We start from the raw sequence: 20,420 nt of genomic DNA on the forward strand, positions 1-20,420 counted from the left end.
TACAACTCACATTACCTAATTCACCTTTAATGTCATAGTTATAAAACAGAGCAAAATAGAAAGAAAAAAAAACTAAACAACCCTTGCAAATCTAAACATGCTAGAATGAAAAGAAAACCCTTTGAAATTGGAGAAATATGATAAGGCTAGTAAATTTGAAAGGGGTAGAAAACATTGAAACTTCCAATCCAAAGAAATGGAAGAGAATTTTTAAAAGTTAAAAAAAAAGATTACATAAATTCACAGAATACAGAGCCATGGTGTATTAATACTGCTGCTACTGCTAAGTCACTTCAATCGTGTCCGACTCTGTGCGACCCCATAGACGGCAGCCCACCAGGCTCCCCTGTCTCTGAGATTCTCCAGGCAAGAACATTGGAGTGGGTTGCCATTTCCTTCTCCAAAGCATGAAAGTGAAAAGTGAAGGGGAAGTCTCTCAGTAGTATCCGACTCTTAGCGATCCCTGTATTAATAAGGAACATTAAAATTCTTAGGATTAGATCTGAATCCTCAAAGTGAGAAGTAGGAAACCAACTGGGCTCTTTCCCATTGTACTTATTATCTTTGAGTTGGACCAACCAAAATCCAGGATGGCAGTTTTCTTGCTGTGACAAACAAATGCTGTTATCCAGGTGTTAGCAGAAAGACTGGAATTTTTCAAACTTCTAATAGTTTAGCTTCTCTAAGTACATGTTAATGAAAAGAGTCTAATCTTTACTATTTATTTAAATGGTCCATGGAACACTTCCTACAGGTCGTGCTTTCTAATTTTAACTACTTCCCCCAAATACTATTACCAAGAGAAGAAATAACAGTGGGTCACCTTTTTTCTAGGGCATGACTTTTAAATGATCTCTGGAAAAAAATCCTAATTTTTATTTCTCTGCCCTAAACTCGACTCTTAAAAAAAAAAATATCAGTTAAATGCAAGTATACTTATTACTAATAAAAACTACAAAATAGTAAACTACTTGGCAAATTTGTAATTTGGAAATCTTTTTTATCAACAAAACAACTACTCTACTCACCTCCTTTGCCATCTTCCCAAGACACCCAACAATAAGCATGTTACAAATACAGGTCATTTGATAACCTCCAAAACTCAAAATAAATTATGATTTTCACAATTATTATAGCATGTTAGTATTCTACTTTGTTGGTATAATGTCCACTGAAGTGCTAAGCTACTGTTTACATTCTTAATATGTTTTTGATTTTGAGTCAGACATTTATTTCTTATGCATTTTCCCTTTCTTTAAACTGTTAAGGAAACAGTATTATCCTTTGCTTCCAAATATATTTTATCCAATATGACTGCAATGATGACAAATATCACCTTAATAAAAGTCAATAGGTTTAAATTTAAGGGAAAAAAAACACACAAAAGACAGTTATGGTGACTTTTAAAAATATATATAACCACCATGTAAAATGATTATTTGTAAAGGTCGCTGATGAAGGCTATTTTTGGTCTTTTGGGTATTAAGCCTGAGTACTTCGATAGCAAGTCTTCTTAGTAACCTGAAGTATTTCAAAGACATCCTAGTATTTTACCTATTAATTATCTAAATGCAAAGCATTCAAATCCAGGAATTTCACCTAAAATTTTACCAAAATTAAATACCAAAACTTTAATTTTTTTGATATGAAAACACTGGAAAGTCTTCCAAATACCTAAAGAAAACCCACAACTGGAGGGATTTTCTTCCAATGGAGAGAGGGGAAAATAGCTAAATAATAGCATATCATCTTCTGGAAAGTAAGTATTAATTTTGGTCTACAGATTAACTGAGGAATTTTAATTCACAACCTTTAATTCTCAAATATAATTTTTCATTATAAGATTAATGATACTTTATCAAATCTACTATAATGTTTAAAATATTAAAATAAAAACAACCCCCTGTATCTTCAAAATAGCTAAATACAGCTTCAGTTATTCCCAACCTTGATGAACATTATGGAATCAGAGGAATTCACCCCAATTATACTCTGTATACTACATATTTGGAAGTATGGATTTACTTATGGCTCAAGTTCCTGATTATCCTATATTATGTTATAGAATGAACTGGATCTTAACACATATAGCACTTTCTTTCAAGATTCCCACAGAACAAAGATACTTTACCTGGTCATTCATAAATCAATTACAGGAAATATCAGGGGGTGAGCAAATGCTATACCATCAATAAGAATATCAAGTTGGTTTACTTACCCAAACTACTGAAAGCTGCAGTTTTTCACAAATATGTTCTGGTATCTTTAACAGTCTTTATTTCACAAAGTCCAATAAAATTCCTATATACGAACATCCTTTAGTTTTACTAATGACGTTGGGGTTATTTTAATTTTTTAAAATTTAAAGCTCATACAGAAAATGAGACACTCACAGGCATTCATCACTAGGTCCCCACGAATTTCTGGTTTCCAGTCATCCCATGACGTCTCAAAGCCATCAGCAAAACGGATGCAAAAGTTTTTGAAATGCCCTTTACTGACTAAAGATTCTGAAGAACAAGCAGTGATGAGAGTACTTTCAATGGTCAGTACTAAGGCAGAACCAGTGTCAAGGTCTCCAGTGTGATTAGACTGCAAAATACATTAATGAGACAAAAGGTGACAACTTTTAAAGTTTGGAAATCTCCTAGGATTTAGAAGATCCAACATATAGAAAGAGTCAACCTTAGAGAGCTTTGTTAAAAAGCAGCTTAGAAAGGTGCTACTTTAAAACATTAAACTACCCACGAGATATGCACTTGCCATTTAGTTTTTTAAAAACTAAACGTGTAAAAGGCTGATTATCTATTTTTTAAAATCTCAGGTCTCTGTTTTAGTTGTGGGGAACATTCATTTTGACAACCATCCCTGCTGTGTATAGCCTTCCTGAACTCTGTCCAAAATGCTGTTTATCATTTTTCAACTCCTGAATCACAAACATAACACATACTGCCAATCCTCAACCCAGAAGTTTTCTTAACACTTTCCTGTCAAACAATAACTAGAAGATAAATTCATTCAACAACTGGTTACAGGTTAAGGTAACCTGTAACAATAAAACACAGACCTCTGTATTTGTTATAATCATAACTTCTTAGCATAATAGGGGTTTCACAACTTTTTCTCTTATACAAGTGAGCATGCAAATATGCATTCCCGAGAACTGTTCTTAAACCACAGAGTATTTCTGCTTTATCCAGTACACATACCTTGGAAGTTTGTTACCATTAAATATTACAGTTTAAAAGACTTTGGAAATCCCCTACCCTGTTTTAGATGAAGTTATCAAATATTATATCATATTCTTGAATATGTTTCTATTTTATCAACAAGTATATGCCAAAGATGTCTTTGCTAAATACAAAGTAAAAATAAAGATTTATTATATGGGCGTCAATCTCCTTACTGTTATGAGGCACATCAAAATGATTCAGAGAAAGGTCTCATGAGATCCACATTTAATACTCCGTGGATGAACAATGTTGGAAGGAATTCAATCTTACTTACTGTTTATTAAACTCAAGTTATAAACTGTTATCCTGAAAATATTTATTGTTATACTCTGTACACACACAAAAAGTGGTTAGTAGAAATGTTTGGTTCTAAATCTTGGACTATGATTCTATTTTTTATACCTGTGCAGTATTTGTGATAGGCAGGCAAATTCCCAGATCATTCACAGTAAGCTGCAGGAAGAGAGTCCCAAATGCCTGGGCTGACGTTTGCTGGATACCAGGCAGCATATCTACCACTTCCTTCGTAGCCATATGAATATCTTTATGTAAAGCCATTCGTTGTTCATTCCAATTGTCATATGCAGCCTTATAATTCAGCCAAAACAGCACAGCTTTTGATAATTAAGACAGGGCAAAGGAAATATTAAGATCAAAGCTGTAAATCTACATGGCAAGTAAAACTGTATAACTATAAAATCCTGTTGATTAATAAAAATTAGTCCCAGAAAATTATAGCATTAGAACTAGAAAGAATCTAAGAGGATATAGTCAACCAGACAAATGAAAAAAGCAGAAAGCAGGAAATTGAAAAATGGCAAACCACAGAAGATAATTCAGGTCTAGTCACTCATTTAATGAATTACTTGTGAAATGCCTACTATATGCTAAGCACCAGGACAGAATCACAAAGGAAAACAAACACGGTCCATGACCATACAAAGCTTTCCGTTACAACTGTTAAAAATTCGTGAAGGAGAGGTATGTAGTACTAGAAATATACATTTTAAAAGTGTGATTTAGAGAGAGGAGTAAAAAACATTTGAGTTTGTAATAAGAATGAAATCTGAGGGTAAATAAACCATCATTTAAAGCTATATACAGAGGGGGAGTCTTAAGAGAAGGTAAGGATGAAGAGGTCAGAGAAGTAGAAGGAAAAGCAAGAGTTATGACATGGATACAAGAGTAGAAAGTACTTTTAAGGAATCATTGGAAGCTTACCAGAGGATGGTAAGATGAGAAATGGAAAAAAAAAAGTGTACCAGATTTAGCAAAACAAAATGTTAGAGGTAGTTTTCTAACAAACTGATCTTATCAACAGCCAATGCCCATCACCAGTTTATTTTATGGTTTCATAAATGGTTCTTTATTACGTCTAAAATAACCATTATATTTGCCCAAGGGACACTAATTAGACCCTATCATTCAGCCTTATTTCTCATCATTTTCCTTTATGAAAGTTGCTGCTATATTTTCTTGGGCCCCTGTGCTAATATGTATTTATATATGTATATTCCTTTTCTTTTTCACTTGGCAAATATTTATTTAGTTCCTAACTACAGAGATAAAATAGGACAAGCCTGCATTTCCTATCTCATGAGTAAACCCCTAACTCCGAGTTGAACCTAAAAAATTAGTTTCTTATCTGAGAAGCACAGAGAAAGTTAGAGAACTCCCTAATATATCAGAAGAAAAAAAAAAGAATATATATATATATATATATATATTTCAACTCTGCAGTCTACTTTGCTCTCTTTCCACTGAACTGAGAGCTCTTTCCGTATGTGTATTCCACTTATACATAGTGAACAATAAATGTTTATAGAATAAATGAATAAAGACACTGCCAAGAAGAATGGGTGCAATAGTTACCCAAACCAAAAAACTCAGCATTAAAATTAAAATTCTAAATCAGACATTCCTATAGATTCATGTAAACAGCAAATAACTTTAAAAAGTAACTTCAAAAACTGATGAAAATACACAAGAAACTTTTTTTGGATGCTCACATTTCAAATTTAAGAGACATATACTGTCAAGCATTTATGCTGGTAAACTACAGATGACTTTCTCTAGTATTACCAAAACATCTCTAAATCTGACAAAGTAGTATTGATAGATTTTATCTTACCTCTATCAAAGGCCACAGGCTGTGCGTACACAATTGGTCGATTCAAGGTAATAAGCACAGCTTCCCTATCTGAAGAACCACTGATTTCTTCTCGCAGGGCATTTCTTAATCCAATTCTAGTTTTAAAATAGGCAACTTGATGAAAATCAGAACCAGCTTCCTCATAAACCTAAGATAAAATGAAAAGCTCAATAAAATCAAATAACAGAAATGTTTTAAATGTTTTAATTTTTAATATAAATTTATTTTAATTGGAGGTTAATTACTTTACAGTATTGTATTGGTTTTGCCATACATCAAGATCAATCTGCCACAGGTATACACGTGTTCCCCATCCTGAACCGCACCCCCCCACCATGCTTCTCTCCCCGTACCATCCCTCTGGGTTGTCTCAGTGCACCAGCCCCAAGCATCCAGTATCATGCATCGAACCTGGGCTGGCGATTCATATATGATATTATACATATTTCAATGCCATTCTCCCAAATCATCCCACCTTCTCCCTCTCCCACAGAGTCCAAAAGACTGTTCTATACATCTGTGTCTCTTTGGCTGTCTCGCATACAAAGTTATCATTACCTTCTTTCTAAATTCCATATATGTGCATGAGTATACTGTATTGGTGTTTTTCTTTCTGGCTTACTTCACTGTATAATAGGCTCCAGTTTCATCCACCTCATTAGAACTGATTCAAATGTGTTCTTTTTAATGGCTGAGTAATACTCCATTGTGTATGTATACCACAGCTTTCTTATCCATTCATCTGCTGATGGACATCTAGGTTGTTTCCATGTCCTGGCTATTATAAACAGTGCTGCGATGAACACTGGGGTACACGGGTCTCTTTCAATTCTGGTTTCCTCAGTGTGTATGCCCAGCAGTGGGATTGCTGGGTCACAAGGCAGTTCTATTTCCAGTTTTTAAGGGAATCTCCACACTGTTCTCCATAGTGGCTGTACTAGTTTGCATTCCCACCAACAGTATAAGAGGGTTCCCTTTTCTTCACACCCTCTCCAGCATTTATTGCTTGTCGACTTTTGGATCACAGCCATTCTGACTGGTGTGAAATGGTATCTCATTGTGGTTTTGATTTGCATTTTTCTGATAATGAGTGATGCTGAGCATCTTTTCATGTGTTTGTTAGCCATCTGTATGTCTTCTTTGGAGAAATGTCTATTTAGGTCTTTGGCCCATTTTTTGATTGGGTCGTTTATTTTTCTCGAATTGAGCTACAGGAGTTGCTTGTATATTTTTGAGATTAGTTGTTTGTCAGTTGCTTCATTTGCTATTATTTTCTCCCATTCCAAAGACTGTCTTTTCACCTTGCTTATAGTTTCCTTTGTTGTGCAGAAGCTTTTAATTGTAATTAGGTCCCATTTGTTTATTTATGCTTTCATTTCCAATATTCTGGGGGGTGGGTCATAGAGGATCCTGCTGTGATTTATGCCAGAGAGTGTTTTGCCTATGTTCTCCTCTAGGAGTTTTATAGCTTCTGGTCTTACGTTTAGATCTTTAATCTGTTTTGAGTTTATTTTTGTGTATGGTATCAGAAAGTGTTCTAGTTTCATTCTTTTACAAGTGGTTGATCAGTTTTCCCAGCACCACTTGTTAAAAGAGATTGTCTTTATTCCATTGTATATTAAATTAAAAGTTTTTTAACACCATTAATGGTGAAAGTCACTCAGTTGTGTCCGACTCTTTGCGACCCATGGACTTATAGTCCATGGAATTCTCCAGGCTAGAATACTGGAGTGGGTAGCCTTTCGCTCCTCCAGGGGATCTTCCCAACCCTGGGTTCGAACCCAGGTCTTCCACATTGCAGGCATATTCTTTACCAGCTGAGCCACAAGAGAAGCCCAAGAATACTGGAGTGGGTACCTATCTCTTCTCCAGCGGATCTTCCTGACCCAGGAATTGAACCAGGGTCTCCTGCATTGCAGGTGGACTCTTTACCAACTGAGCTATCAGGGAAGCTTGTATTGTTCACCAAAAGAACTACAGTATACTTTTCTTCATTTCATTTCTCAATGATAAATTCCTGATACTCTATACCATAACACTTGAAATTAATGTACAATATGAATGGTTATATAAGAAATAAATAGGAAGTGATACATAAAATTCATATAACAGCTAGGATTAGGTTTATATCCTCAATGGCAGGATAATTTGATCTCTCAAACTGTGCTTCTATTAGAAAAAATTAGTTTTTCTAGAGATGACATGAAATTTTTGTTCATTTATTCCCCCACATAATCTTTAATGCAGCCATTCAGTTTTAAAAGTGTGACTGGTATTCTTTTAATCAGGTCTTCAAAGTAAAGAAGGAAAATGATTAATAATCTACCTAATTTTTAGCAAAACAGAAATTCCCTTATGAGCTATGAAAGCTAAATTTTTATAAAACAGCATCTGATTTACTACTCTATGTGTGTGTGTGTGTGTGTTTATATATGTTTAACTTTACATGTTTAACATTATGGCATGTAAAATTTGCCATTATTCAAATGGGAGCTTAGTCGCTCATTGTGTTTGACTCTTTGGGACACCATGGACTGTAGGCTGCCAGGCTCCTCTGTCCATGGGGATTTTCCAGGCACGAATACTGGGTTGAGTTGCCATGCCCTCCCCCAGAGGATCTTCCCAACCCCAGGATTGAACCCAGGTTTCCTGCATTGCAGGCGGGTTCTTTACCATCTGAGCCACCAGGGAAGCCCAGTAACATTTTAAGGATTGACTAATGTTAATACAGGGGCTTCCTAGGTGGCACTAGTGGTAAAAAACCTGCCTGGCAAATGCAGGTAATACAGATTCGATCCCTGGGTTTGGAAGATCCCCTGCAGAAGGGCACGGCAACCCACTCCAATATTCTTGTCTGGAGAATCCCATGGACAGAAGAGACTGGTGGGCTACACTCCATAGGGTCACAAAGAGTTGGACGTGATTGAAGCTGCTTAGCACGCATGCAATGTTAATACAGAGCGTTAACAAAATCAAGAGAAATTATAAGTATTCATGAAGATACTAGTTAAATTTCATGTGATTGTATTTGCCAAAACAATAAACTGCCAAAATACTCAAATGAAATGCCAGATAAAATTATAAGGGCCTTCTTTAATGAATTTTCATTAGAATTTACAATCAAATTTTCAGAACTTAAACTAAATACTTTTTAAAGTATAATAATACTTAAAGTAGTTCAAAATGATATGCAGCATTTAAAAGTCAGTTTTAATATCAACATATTCAGCACTCACCTGATGTTTGACAATCTGTCCTAAAGCCAGATTTAAGTCCACTTGGCATTTACCAAACAGTTTCAGATAGCTGCTACTTCCTGGGGAAGCTTTGGTTTGAAGTCTGTTTGAAAGTTCCAGTTCAATCAACCCAGTTTCAAATCTTACAGCTCTCATTGAGGGAGTTGTGGCTGTTACCTGAATACCCTAGTAGTTTATATATGTTTGGAGGAAAAAAAGAATCTTAAATCAACAATATACACCCATTCAAATGAAATCTCTCAATATGTGATAAATAAAATACCATGTTCTAAAATATCTTGGATGCCTATTGAACTGATAAAACTGCCAACATCCTTTAACTTCTCATGTCAGTAGAAAATGTTAGCTATTAAATTTCATTTCAGTATTTTGTATTCAAAATACAGACTCTTCATGGGTTAAATACATTAATTACAAGTAACTATTTGGTATGAATAATTTTTAAGAACACTAATATCATAAATATTAGAAAAAATAAGATCTACATTAAGGTATTATTTTAATTGGACAAGTGTACAAAACATTTCTTACAGAGTAATTTATAATAGCAATAATCAGAAAAAAATAAAAATGTTCATTAGAAGGAAGTACTTAAATTGTTACAACTGTATAATATATAGCACAACTGTTTAAGAAGATAAAGTAGATCTAAATGTTCTGAAATGGAGAGGTATTCAAAGTTTTTAAAAAGGCAGAAATATATATATATATAAAAAGGCAGAAATATATATATATATATACACACACACACACAAACAGGAAAAATCCTAAACGATATTCAATTGTTAAAGCTTCTTCTCTGAGTGGATAGGGTTATATTTAATACTTCAATTTTATTTTCTATTTGGCATATTCATGTATCATACAAGTTTTCTATAAGCATACATTAAGTGGAAAAATACTTCTTAAGGAATCATTATTATATTATTATTTATGTTACCTTAAATTGCAAGTTCAAAGAATAGAGTAGAATTTTAGGCTTCTCTCCATCCGCTGTTCCGTCATGTTCATTCCAAAGAGGAATAGGCTGCTCCCCGCCTAAAAGAGGTTAATGAATTAAATAATTGAAGGTCTGAGGCAATTTCTTCAAAAGGAATAGAGTAATTATGTTATGTGTTTAAACACACACACACATTCTCTTTTTACTGATCATTAACTGAATCTTTAACAGGGAACTCTAGCCATGGCACATTTCACTGAGGCAGATGGCAGATATAAGATAGGGATAGTACTACATATATAGAAAATTAAGAACTTTTTATATGGCCTAAATTAAAACATTATACATATAATTATACCAAACATGATTATACATCTCAGAAAATATATTTGAAGGAAAAAGTACAATGAAAAAATTTCTTCAATCAAAAAAAAATGATCTTGGTTATTTATTTCCACATGTTCTATAAACAAAAAAGAATGAAAGAAAAACTGAATGTAGAGAAATGAAAAATAAGATAACAGATTTTAATAACAAAGAGTGTGATAAAGAAGTTTGGCCTATACATTTAAGAAAAAATTGGGGTAGAGGACCTTGGGGATAAAGTTCCTATTAATAAACCATTTGTTACTCAGGCTATGTGGTATTCAGGAAATAATGTTCTAACATTTTGAAATCCAATCTCTGCTTCCACTTCTCTTTGTCTTATTTTAAAAGCTTTTCTGCATGTTTATCTTTCAAATATTCTATCTCAAAATGATTCCTCTTTTTCTATGTGTATTGAATTTAGCATCATCCAAGGGAGCAAATGTAAGTGAGATGGGAAGTTTCTTCCCACTAGGTAATAAATTAATGTAATTCATCACATCAATAGGCTAAAGGATAAAAGTCACATGATCATATTAAGAGATGCAGAAAAAGCATTTGACAAAATTCAAAACCTACTGATAATAAAGAATTTCAATAAACTAAAAACAGAGTAGAACTTCCTCAATTTGATAGAGAATATCTAAAAAAAAAAAAATCTTCAGCTAAAACCATGCTAATTGGTGAAAAGCTTTCAGTTTTCCCACTATGATAATGTACAAAGCAAGCATAGCCCCTCTTACCAATCCTTTTCAACATTATACAAGAAGTCCTAGCTAATGCAATATGACAAGAAAAGGAAATAAAAGATATACAAATTGGGAAGGAAGAAATAAACTGTCTTTGTTCACAAATGACTTGATCATCTATGTAGAAGTTCCTGGAACCAATAAGTGATTACAGCAAGGTTACAGGATACAAAGTTTAATAATATACAAACATCAATCACTTTCCTATCAGCAGCAATAAACAGTGGAATGTGAAATTTAAAACCCAATACCATTTACATTTCCACAAAAATTAAAATGCTTAGGTATTAATATAAATTAACAACATAAGTACAAGATCTACATGAGAAAAACTACAAAACTCTGATAGAAGATAGACATCAGTTCTTCTTAACTTGATCTCTAAATTCAATGCATGCAATCCAAATCCAAATCCTACCAACTTATTTTGTGGATATCAACAAACTCATTCTAAGGTGTATATGAAGAGATAAAATACCCAGAATAGCCAATAAAATATTGAAATAAAAGGACAAACCAGAAAGCTGAATATCTTTTACAGTTTCAAAAAATTTTAATTTAAAAGACAAGCTCTGCCTCTTACAAAATGTATTACACAATCCTTTTAGTTTATAGAAATATCAGAGACACTATTAGTTACATTAACTCTACAGTTTTTTACCTTGTTATGAATTAAACAGATACCTGATCTAATTGTAAAACTGGTAACCTTATTTCATATATATATAAATATATTACTAATATATTACAAATACATTACACACATAGGGCTGTACATAATAAAAGATAGATCTCCTCTCTTTCCCAGGTCAGTGCTTACCTACAACCTTCTGAAACCCAGGCAGTCTATGCACAATTAAGATTGTAAGAACTGATTCTTCAAAAAGAATTTTCCTAACAAACTTGATGATGGTTGTGAACATGAGTATTCCTATGCAACAGAAAATATCCTAAAGCTAAATGTAACATAAAGGGAAAGCATGAGGAAACAGTTTTAAAAATAAATAAGGAAAATAATCGTGAGGATTATGGGAGACTAGGGAAGCAATACAGACATTAGAATACTAAGAAATTGGGCTACAAGGATTCAAAGCATTCCCTCTCAATAATCTGTTACATTCTCTGGTTTTGAGAAAGATAAGGGAACATCTGTGTTCCTTGAGGCCCTGGACCAGCTGGATGGTATGTGACTTATGTTTCAGCTATTTTCCCAGGATTCATCCTGTCTCTGCAGTCAGGAAGGAAAGGTTCAGGAAGATCTAGCCACTAAATGATGCTGGCATCATTTTCTGAGCTCTTTATTTTTCACAGTGATTGGCAAGTCTTCATGGGTAGAACATTAATTTCCAGTTCTCTTTTCCATTTCATTATTCATAGACCTACTTTTCTTATAACTCCTAGTGATGTAATTCAAAGGTTAAGAAAAGCCTTTCTCTTTCATCAAAACCTCTTTAAGTATGGCTTATAGTACCATACTAATACCAGGAACTCTATACTTTTACTGTAAGAGATACAAGATTAGTTACTGGAAGGGTTTGTTTTTTTAATTATACATGTTTAGCAATAGCAGTCTTGAAAAAGTCTTAATTTGTATAGACAATGTTCTAATGTGACTTTAACCAGGTAAATGGGCCACATCAAAACTTCTGTGTATCTCCAAGAAGAGACACCTTCAGTGGCAGAAAGGGCTTCTGCTATATAGTCATCCCTTCCTTAACGGTTTGTATTCAACCATTTTCAGAAAAATTCCAAGACTCCCAATTGATTTAATTGTTCTACTTCACTTGTAAGTTTCTATACCTCTGTTAGGCCTCATCAGTGTGACCATCAAGTAGCTTCCTAACTTCAGATACAACCAGAACCAACCCAGGAGAACCAGGAAAATCTCTTGCACACAGCGCTGCTATATATAATTCGATTCCCTAATCCATGTTCTGTTCTCCTTCAAAGCCTTATCAAATACTGGTCCATAAGCTCTGCCTGAATCTTGTCTTTCTCCTTTCTTGCCAAATGAGACTTCACTTGTGAGGTTTTGAATTTGACTTACTCTGTGTGAAGCCTTTTCTGATTCCTTAAAGTTTTTCCTTTAACATAGACACAGCACCCTCTTCTTGTCATTCAGAGAACTCAACACAATTATAACTGAATAGATACTTAATACATTTGCAAAATGAATTAATTTATTCATCAACAATGGAGGAATCACCTCTTGATGCCATTTTATTGGTAAAGCTTAATTATTATTTTAACATGATTATTTATATTCACTTTGGAAATATTCAGCCTTAAGAACTGTTATACAGTTAACTTGTTTTCCACCCTAATTCCTCTTAATACTCTTATCTTGTGAATTAAAAATCAAATAAACATTTTAAAATGAGACATATATTTCCTGTTAAAATGTAAAATAGGGATTAAGAAGGTTACTTGTAATCTACTCTTAAGAAACAGCAAAAATATAATAAGGGTTGCTAGAGACAATTTACCATGTGGCCAGCATATAGTCACCATCTGATGTAGATTAAAATCAAAACCTTAACACTGATCTAAATTCTGTCCACAATGATTAAGACTAGTTAATTAATAGACACACACTAAGCTGGTTGGTTTTTTTTTTGGAAGGGAAGCAAAGGGAGCTTTGTGTAGGTAAATAAATTGTAAATGTATATATTACACATAAAAGAAGTAATAAATGAGCAGGAGCCATAAAAGGAATAGAGTTTTTAGGAAGTTAACAGTTTTATCTAAATGACAGAATCAATGTTTATATCACTGGGACGTGGACCATCCTATAGCCAGTGAGGATGTACTATATTGTAAGGCAGCAGATGATCTTACCAGAAACTTTTTGTATTACTTCATTAACTTCTTTCATGAATACTTTCTGTACAAATACCAGGTGATTTAGAAGATCAGTTGTAAGATTATGTTCAAAGGAACCAACCTACCAAACAAAATCAGAATATTAGATTAACATATTGACTATATTAATCTTAAATACATCTCACATAAGTCATCCCAAACTCTGAGGAAGAACAATTACTTACATGATACCTGAAATTAATATACTGAAGAAAGGTCTAAATACTCAGATTCCTTAAAACTCTACTGGCCTGACATTGTTAGGCACCATTTCCCCTTATTTTTAAAAATAACAGTAGCCAATAAGGTAAGAGAAATCTTTTGAAAATGTAACCTGCTGATTTCAATACCGATTATGTGAAGTAATATTTATTTTTAATGACCACTTAACTTGTATTAGCTTACATGAAGCTGAATTAGCAAATCAGTTATACTAAACTCAGCTTTACTATAATGCATGTCCCATGATTAGTATAAAGAATTTCTGACAACAATTAACTAATAGATTAAACAGAAGGCAGGCCTTAATTGGATTCAAGTTTATTTACAATGAATTGAAGCATCTTTATGAGTAAGTCAAATTCTTCAACATCTGTCACTTTGATAGTGTTCATATGTTGATCAAAAGTTAAATGCAAAATACATGTAAGCAGTCTTTTCTTAAATGAGAAGTCACGTAAAGTCTAAGTTGTACTGGGTACGTTCATTGTGGATAGAGTAGTATCAAGTGGGTAAAGATGATTTTCACATGTGTTTATTTCAGGCCTAGTAAAATGGGCAACTCTCAGAGAGATGCAACTTTAGATTCTTTCAAATGTTTATAATTAACTGCATTCTCAGTAAATTTAGGATGGTGTTCTGCCCCAATTATAAACTTTATATCTTTATAATAGCTAATATTAGTAAGGAATTATGCAATATACTGGATTGGATTTGGTTTATTTTCTGTCAAATGAAATATTAATAATAGTATTGCTAAACTAGAGTTTGGGACACTTATTTTTCAGAAGTAGAAAGCAAAAATGAAATAGGCTTTATAATCTACTTTTTAGTAAGTAAATATTAGACTTCTAGCATGTTGTACATGAGAGGTTCTAGGACAAGCAGAGTCTAAAGGCGGCAAACCAGACTTAACTATATGCTACAAGCTGTAATATTTCTAGAAAGAAGCTAAAGAGCATTCTTTTAAATGCTTCAGATTCTAGAGAATAAAATTTATAAAACAAATAGTTGTCAAATTGATTTCTGAAAAGGTTGCAGTTTTTTTTGACAAAGTAAGCTGAGGGACAAGCATGTCTTTGATTCAAGCATCTGTCAATTGATAGCTGGGGGACTTAGGGAAAGTCATTTAATCTCTTTAAATTCAATTTTCTATTGTAACAAATTAGGACAGTAACAAATGACCTGCTTACCATGAATCATATGAAAAACATACCTAAATGCTTTTTAAACTTGTGGTAACTGTACAGATAGAAAGGAAAAAAATAACAATGGACTCAGGTATGCTTGTTTTCAACTTGCCCTAGTACAGAAATTAGTCTGTGAATGTGGTTATAATTATTTTCTCTCTCTCTGTGACCTTTATATTGTTAATAAGTATGTATACCTAGATGAATCATGTAACCACCCTAAAAGTTCAGTTTTTCTACTTATAAATGAGAATAAAATATCTATCTCAAAGGGCTGATTTAAGAACTGTTCAAGTCAGTGCACAGGCAGCACCTGACGAATGTTAAATACTATTAGCCTTTTTATAATCAAAGGAATAATGAAAATACTTCAGAGATGCATGTGAAAACTAATATAATAAATATGAATCCAAAGATGACTAAAACAAGAAAAATATGTTTAAATAAAACTATAAGGAGAGAGATACCTGTACACACACACACACTCCCATCAGACACAGTAAAAAATTCTGTAGGAATAAATGATTTGATGATTCCTCTCAAAAATTTGGATCACTACATATTTTGGTACACCTAAAGCCCAAAGACTCCTAAATTACAAAGAATAAGAAAATTTAAAAGTGAACTTACTTCTGCCACACAACGTAGATAATTTCCCTGTAAATAATACCCTTGTTTAGAGGGCAGTTCATCTATACTCCACACTTGATCTGAGTAACTATCATGCTCTTCCATTATATATTTCCCTGACATAGTAACTGGAGGAAGGTTAAGACTGGCAGAAGGAGGAATGGTTGACATATCTGTGGCAGAAACTTTTGAAGTAAAACGCAGTCTGTGATTTGGCAGCTCAAATGTAAACCTGGTCTGTGCACCTGTAAGGAAAAAAGAGAAATTATTTTTGTTGTTCAGGTGCTCATTCACTCATTTCATTACTTACTATATCCAAAAATGGTGAATATGAAAAAAAGTATGCAGTTCCCAAAACCTATTTTTAAAGATATGAGAAGGATACTTTAAATTTGCTTAGAAAATTTTCCTGTCTTTAAATATATGTAGCCCCAAAACTTTGGCCACCTGAAAAAAGCTGACTCATTGGAAAAGACCCTAATGCTGGGAAAGATTGAAGGCAAAAGAATGGGGCAGCAGAGGATGAGATGGTTAGATAACATCACCAACTCCAATGGACATGAATCTGAGCAAACCCCGGGAAACAGTGAAGAACAGGGGAGCCTGGTGTGCTGCAGACTATGGGGTAACAGTGAGTCAGACATGACTTAGTAACTGAATAACAACAAATGGTTACTATAAACAGTCAGCTAGTATTATTAAGCCAGCAAATATCACTTATTAAGCCTAATAGGTGTGCAGCATTGGTGCTAGTTCAGTTCAGTCGCTCAGTCGTGTCTGACTCTTTGCGACCCCATGAATCCCAGCATGCCAGGCCTCCCTGTCCATCACCAACTCCTGGAGTTCACTCAGACTCACGTCCATCGAGTCAGTGATGCCATCCAGCCATCTCATCCTCTGTCCTCCCCTTCTCCTCCTGCCTGCAATCCCTCCCAGCATCAGAGTCTTTTCCAATGAGTCAGCTATTCACATGAGGTGGCCAAAGTACTGGAGTTTCAGCTTTAGCTTCATTGCATCCAAAGAAATCCCAGGGCTGATCTCCTTCAGAATGGACTGGTTGGAGAAACACTTTAAAATGTTTTTTATTTCACAGAAAGTAGAAAAGCAACTGCCCTTATTACAAGAGTTAAAACAAGAGAAATTCACTAAGTGCAAAAACAAAACAAAAAAACAGGAAACACTAATCCACACAATGTTTTCATTGTGTGAGAACAGTTAGCAGTTGATAACTTGCCTCCTGATCCCCACTTGGTATGGAAGTAAACAGTGAAACTGTCAAATCAATTAAATTATACTCAATGAAAACATTCATTAAGTATAAAATTATATAATCGCATGTATCTTTGACTTTAACAATAGTTAATAATGGGACCGTATTCCAAATAAGGATATGGCATGAGTTGCAGTATACTGCTGGTTCTGAACACTTAAATCAACAATTTGGTGTGTAGTTGTTCAATTATAAATATACAACCTAAACTATTGTTCAAGCCAAATTTCCATATTTCCTTATAAGGGAATTAAAGAGAAGCAGAAACTTTATTAAAATCAAGATCTGTGGCCAGGAATAAATACATACACATACACACACACACTATATAAATACATACACACATTTATTCACAAATCCTTATTGCCAAATTCAGACTTAAATTGAAGAAAGTAGGGGAAAACCAGTAGACCATTCAGGTATGACCTAAATCAAACCCCTTACACACAGTTGAAGTGACAAATGGATTCAAGGGATTAGATCTGATAAACAGAGTGCCTGAAGAACTATGGACCAAGGTTTGTAACACTGTACAGGAGGCAGTGATCAAGATCATCCCCAAGAAAAAGAAATGAAAAAAGGCAAAATGATTGTCTAAGGAGGTCTTAAAAATAGCTGAAAAAAAGAAAAGACACAAAAGGCAAAAGAGAAAAGGAAAGATAAACCCATTTGAATGTAGGGTTCCAAAGAATAGCAAGGAGAGATAAGAAAGCCTTCCTCAGTGATCAATGCAAAGAAATAGAGGAAAACAACAGAATGGGAAAGACTAGAAATCTCTTTAAGAAAATTAGAGATACCAAGGGAACATTTCATGCAAAGATGTACACAATAAAGGACAGAAATGGTATGGACCTAACAGAAGCAGAAGATATTAAGAAGAGGTGGCAAGAATACACAACAGAACTATACAAAAAAGATCTTCATGACCCAGATAACCACAATGGTATGATCACTCACCTAGACCCAGACATCCTGGAATGAAAAGTAAAGTCGGCCTTATGAAGCATTGCTATAAGAACAAAACTAGTGGAGGTGATGGAATTCCAGTTGAGCAATTTCAATTCCTAAAACATGATGCTGTGAAAGTGCTGCATTGAATATGCCAGCAAATTTGGAAAACTCAGCAGTGGCCACAGGACTGGAAAAGGTCAGTTTTCATTCCAATCCCAAAGAAAAGCAATGCCAAAGAATGCTCAAACTACTGCACACCTGCACTCATCTCACACGCTAGTAAAGTATTGCTCAAAATTTTCCAAGCCAGAGGAACCAGAGATCAAATTGCCAACATCTGTTGGATCATCAAAAAAGCAAGAGTTCCATAAAAACATCTTATTTCTGCTTTATTGACTATGCCAAAGCCTTTGACTGTATGCATCACAACAAACTGTGGAAAATTCTTCAAGAGATGGGACTACCAGACCACCTGACCTGCCTCCTGAGAAATCTGTAGGCAGGTCAAGAAGCAACAGTTAGAACCAGACATGGAACAACAGACTGACTCCAAATTGGGAAAGGAGTACATTATGGCTGTATACTGTCACCCTGGTTATTTAACTTATATGCAGAGTACATCATGAGAAATGCTGGGCTGGATGAAGCACAAGCTGGAATCAAGACTGCCAGGAAAAGTATCAATAACCTCAGATATGCAGAAGACACCATCCTTATGGCAGAAAGTGAAGAAGAACTAAAGAGCGTCTTGATGAAAATGAAACAGGAGAGTGAAAAAGTTGGCTTAAAACTCAACATTCAGAAAACTAAGTCATGGCATCCGGTCCCATCACTTCATGGCAAAAAGATAGAGAAACAATGCAAAAAGTGACAGACTTTATTTTCTTGGGCTCCAAAATCACTGCAGATGGTGACTGCAGCCATAAAACTAAGACACTTGTTCATTGGAAGAAAAGCTAAGACCAACCTAGACAGCATATTAAAAAGCAGAGACATTACTTTGCCAACATAGGTCTGTCTAGTCAAAGCTATGGTTTTCCCAGTAGTCATGTTTGGATGTGAGAGTTGGACTACAAAGAAAGCTGAGTGCCAAAGAATTGATGCTTTTGAACTATGGTGTCAGAGAAGGCTCTTGAGAGTCCTTGGACTGCAAGGAGATCCAAGCAGTTCATCCTAAAGGAAACCAGTCCTGAATATTCATTGGAAGGACTGATGCTGAAGCTGAAACTCCAATACTTTGGCCACCTGATGTGAAGAACTGACTCATAGGAAAAGACCCTGATGCTGGGAAAGATTGAAGGCAGGAGGAGAAGGCATAGACAAAGGAAGAGATGGTTGGATGGCATCATCAACTCTATGGATGTGAGTTTGAGTAAGCACTGTGAGTTGGTGACGGACATGGAGGCCTGGTGTGCTGCAGTCCATGGGGTCGCAAAGAGTCAGACATGACTAAGCGACTGAACTGAACTGATTCACATATGTGTATATATGTTTTTAAACTATTAATGTAATTTATTTGTTGATAGAATAAGAGAAAAATATTTTAATTTTAACAGATTGAAAAATAGGATACATTTCAGAAAAAAATACAAAAGCAAAGTGCTTTTGGAGAGGATATGTAAGGATCACAAAACACAACCTCTGATAAAAGCTAAACGTACTCAATGTGAAAATAAACCAAGTTATTCAGGCTATAGGGACCTAACAGATGTAAAAATGTATTCAACTTAAGTTGGAAGTGGTCTCTAAATAGTGGATAACTCTAAAGACTTCAAATGAAAACAGGGTCCATTATGGTCACTCAGTGAAATGTGTTGTTATTTTCACTTGACTGAATGAAAAACACTGTTAATGAAATTTAAAAGTGTTTTAATTAAAATTATTTAAATTTTCATATAAATCTATAAAACCAAATTTGTCTTTCACCAAAATATTACTAATACTCAAATCCACTAATAAATTTTAAGAATGAATTCAAACTTCAGTGTTACCCGTCATTCCGTGGCTTCTCATTCGTCCCATCTTGTATTCTGCTTTCAGAGATGGTAAAAGTGCTGCGCCAATGGCTATACCATCTAACATGGCACTGAACTTAAGGACGATAGGCTTCTTCTCTAAACCTTCTGGTAGTTGAGGAAATTCATTTGTTTCAATTGGAGTTTGATTAACACTTGTTGGTGTTTTTTCAGAAGGTAAGGGGGTTGCAATATCTTCTTTCACAGGCTGTGGGCTATAAAGCAAAAATAAAGTTTAAATGGTGGAAAAGGGACACAAACAGAACAGCTACTAGGATTTAAATTGTATAAAAAATAAAAATTGTATAAAATTGGAATTCTTAATGAAAAATAGCAAAAAATGAACTGTGAACATGTTTTCTTTCCAATACCAGATCATATTAAGTATTCCTCAAACAGCCACTGAAAAATAATGATCTGGAAAAGTAAACAAGAAGTAATAACAATATAAACTGGATGTTAAGGCTGTCCCAAGACCATTCATATCATTAATGTGAAACCAGAAGTTTGTCTGATTCCAGATCCTATGACTTAACCATCATGCAATTCTGTTGATATAATACTAGTATTTGCCACTATTATTACT

General features: G+C 34.3%; 1 protein-coding gene across 1 annotated transcript in view; it reads right to left on the reverse strand.

Annotated features, from left to right (window-relative positions):
- The window catches only part of KIAA1109 (KIAA1109 ortholog), a 199,974-nt gene that overhangs the window by 43,672 nt on the left and 135,882 nt on the right, over positions 1 to 20,420 (reverse strand). Inside the window, exons 52-59 of the mRNA XM_040250561.1 lie at positions 19,811 to 20,049; positions 15,599 to 15,843; positions 13,536 to 13,641; positions 9,583 to 9,680; positions 8,622 to 8,807; positions 5,365 to 5,533; positions 3,636 to 3,847; positions 2,394 to 2,592 (exon numbers count right to left, since the gene is read on the reverse strand). Of these exons, the coding sequence (XP_040106495.1) occupies positions 2,394 to 2,592; positions 3,636 to 3,847; positions 5,365 to 5,533; positions 8,622 to 8,807; positions 9,583 to 9,680; positions 13,536 to 13,641; positions 15,599 to 15,843; positions 19,811 to 20,049 (1,454 nt within the window). The remainder of the gene's footprint in view (positions 1 to 2,393; positions 2,593 to 3,635; positions 3,848 to 5,364; positions 5,534 to 8,621; positions 8,808 to 9,582; positions 9,681 to 13,535; positions 13,642 to 15,598; positions 15,844 to 19,810; positions 20,050 to 20,420) is intronic.

The sequence above is a fragment of the Oryx dammah genome, unplaced genomic scaffold (assembly GCF_014754425.2).
Source record: "Oryx dammah isolate SB20612 unplaced genomic scaffold, SCBI_Odam_1.1 HiC_scaffold_12, whole genome shotgun sequence".
In the NCBI taxonomy this organism is placed as follows: Eukaryota; Metazoa; Chordata; class Mammalia; order Artiodactyla; family Bovidae; genus Oryx; species Oryx dammah.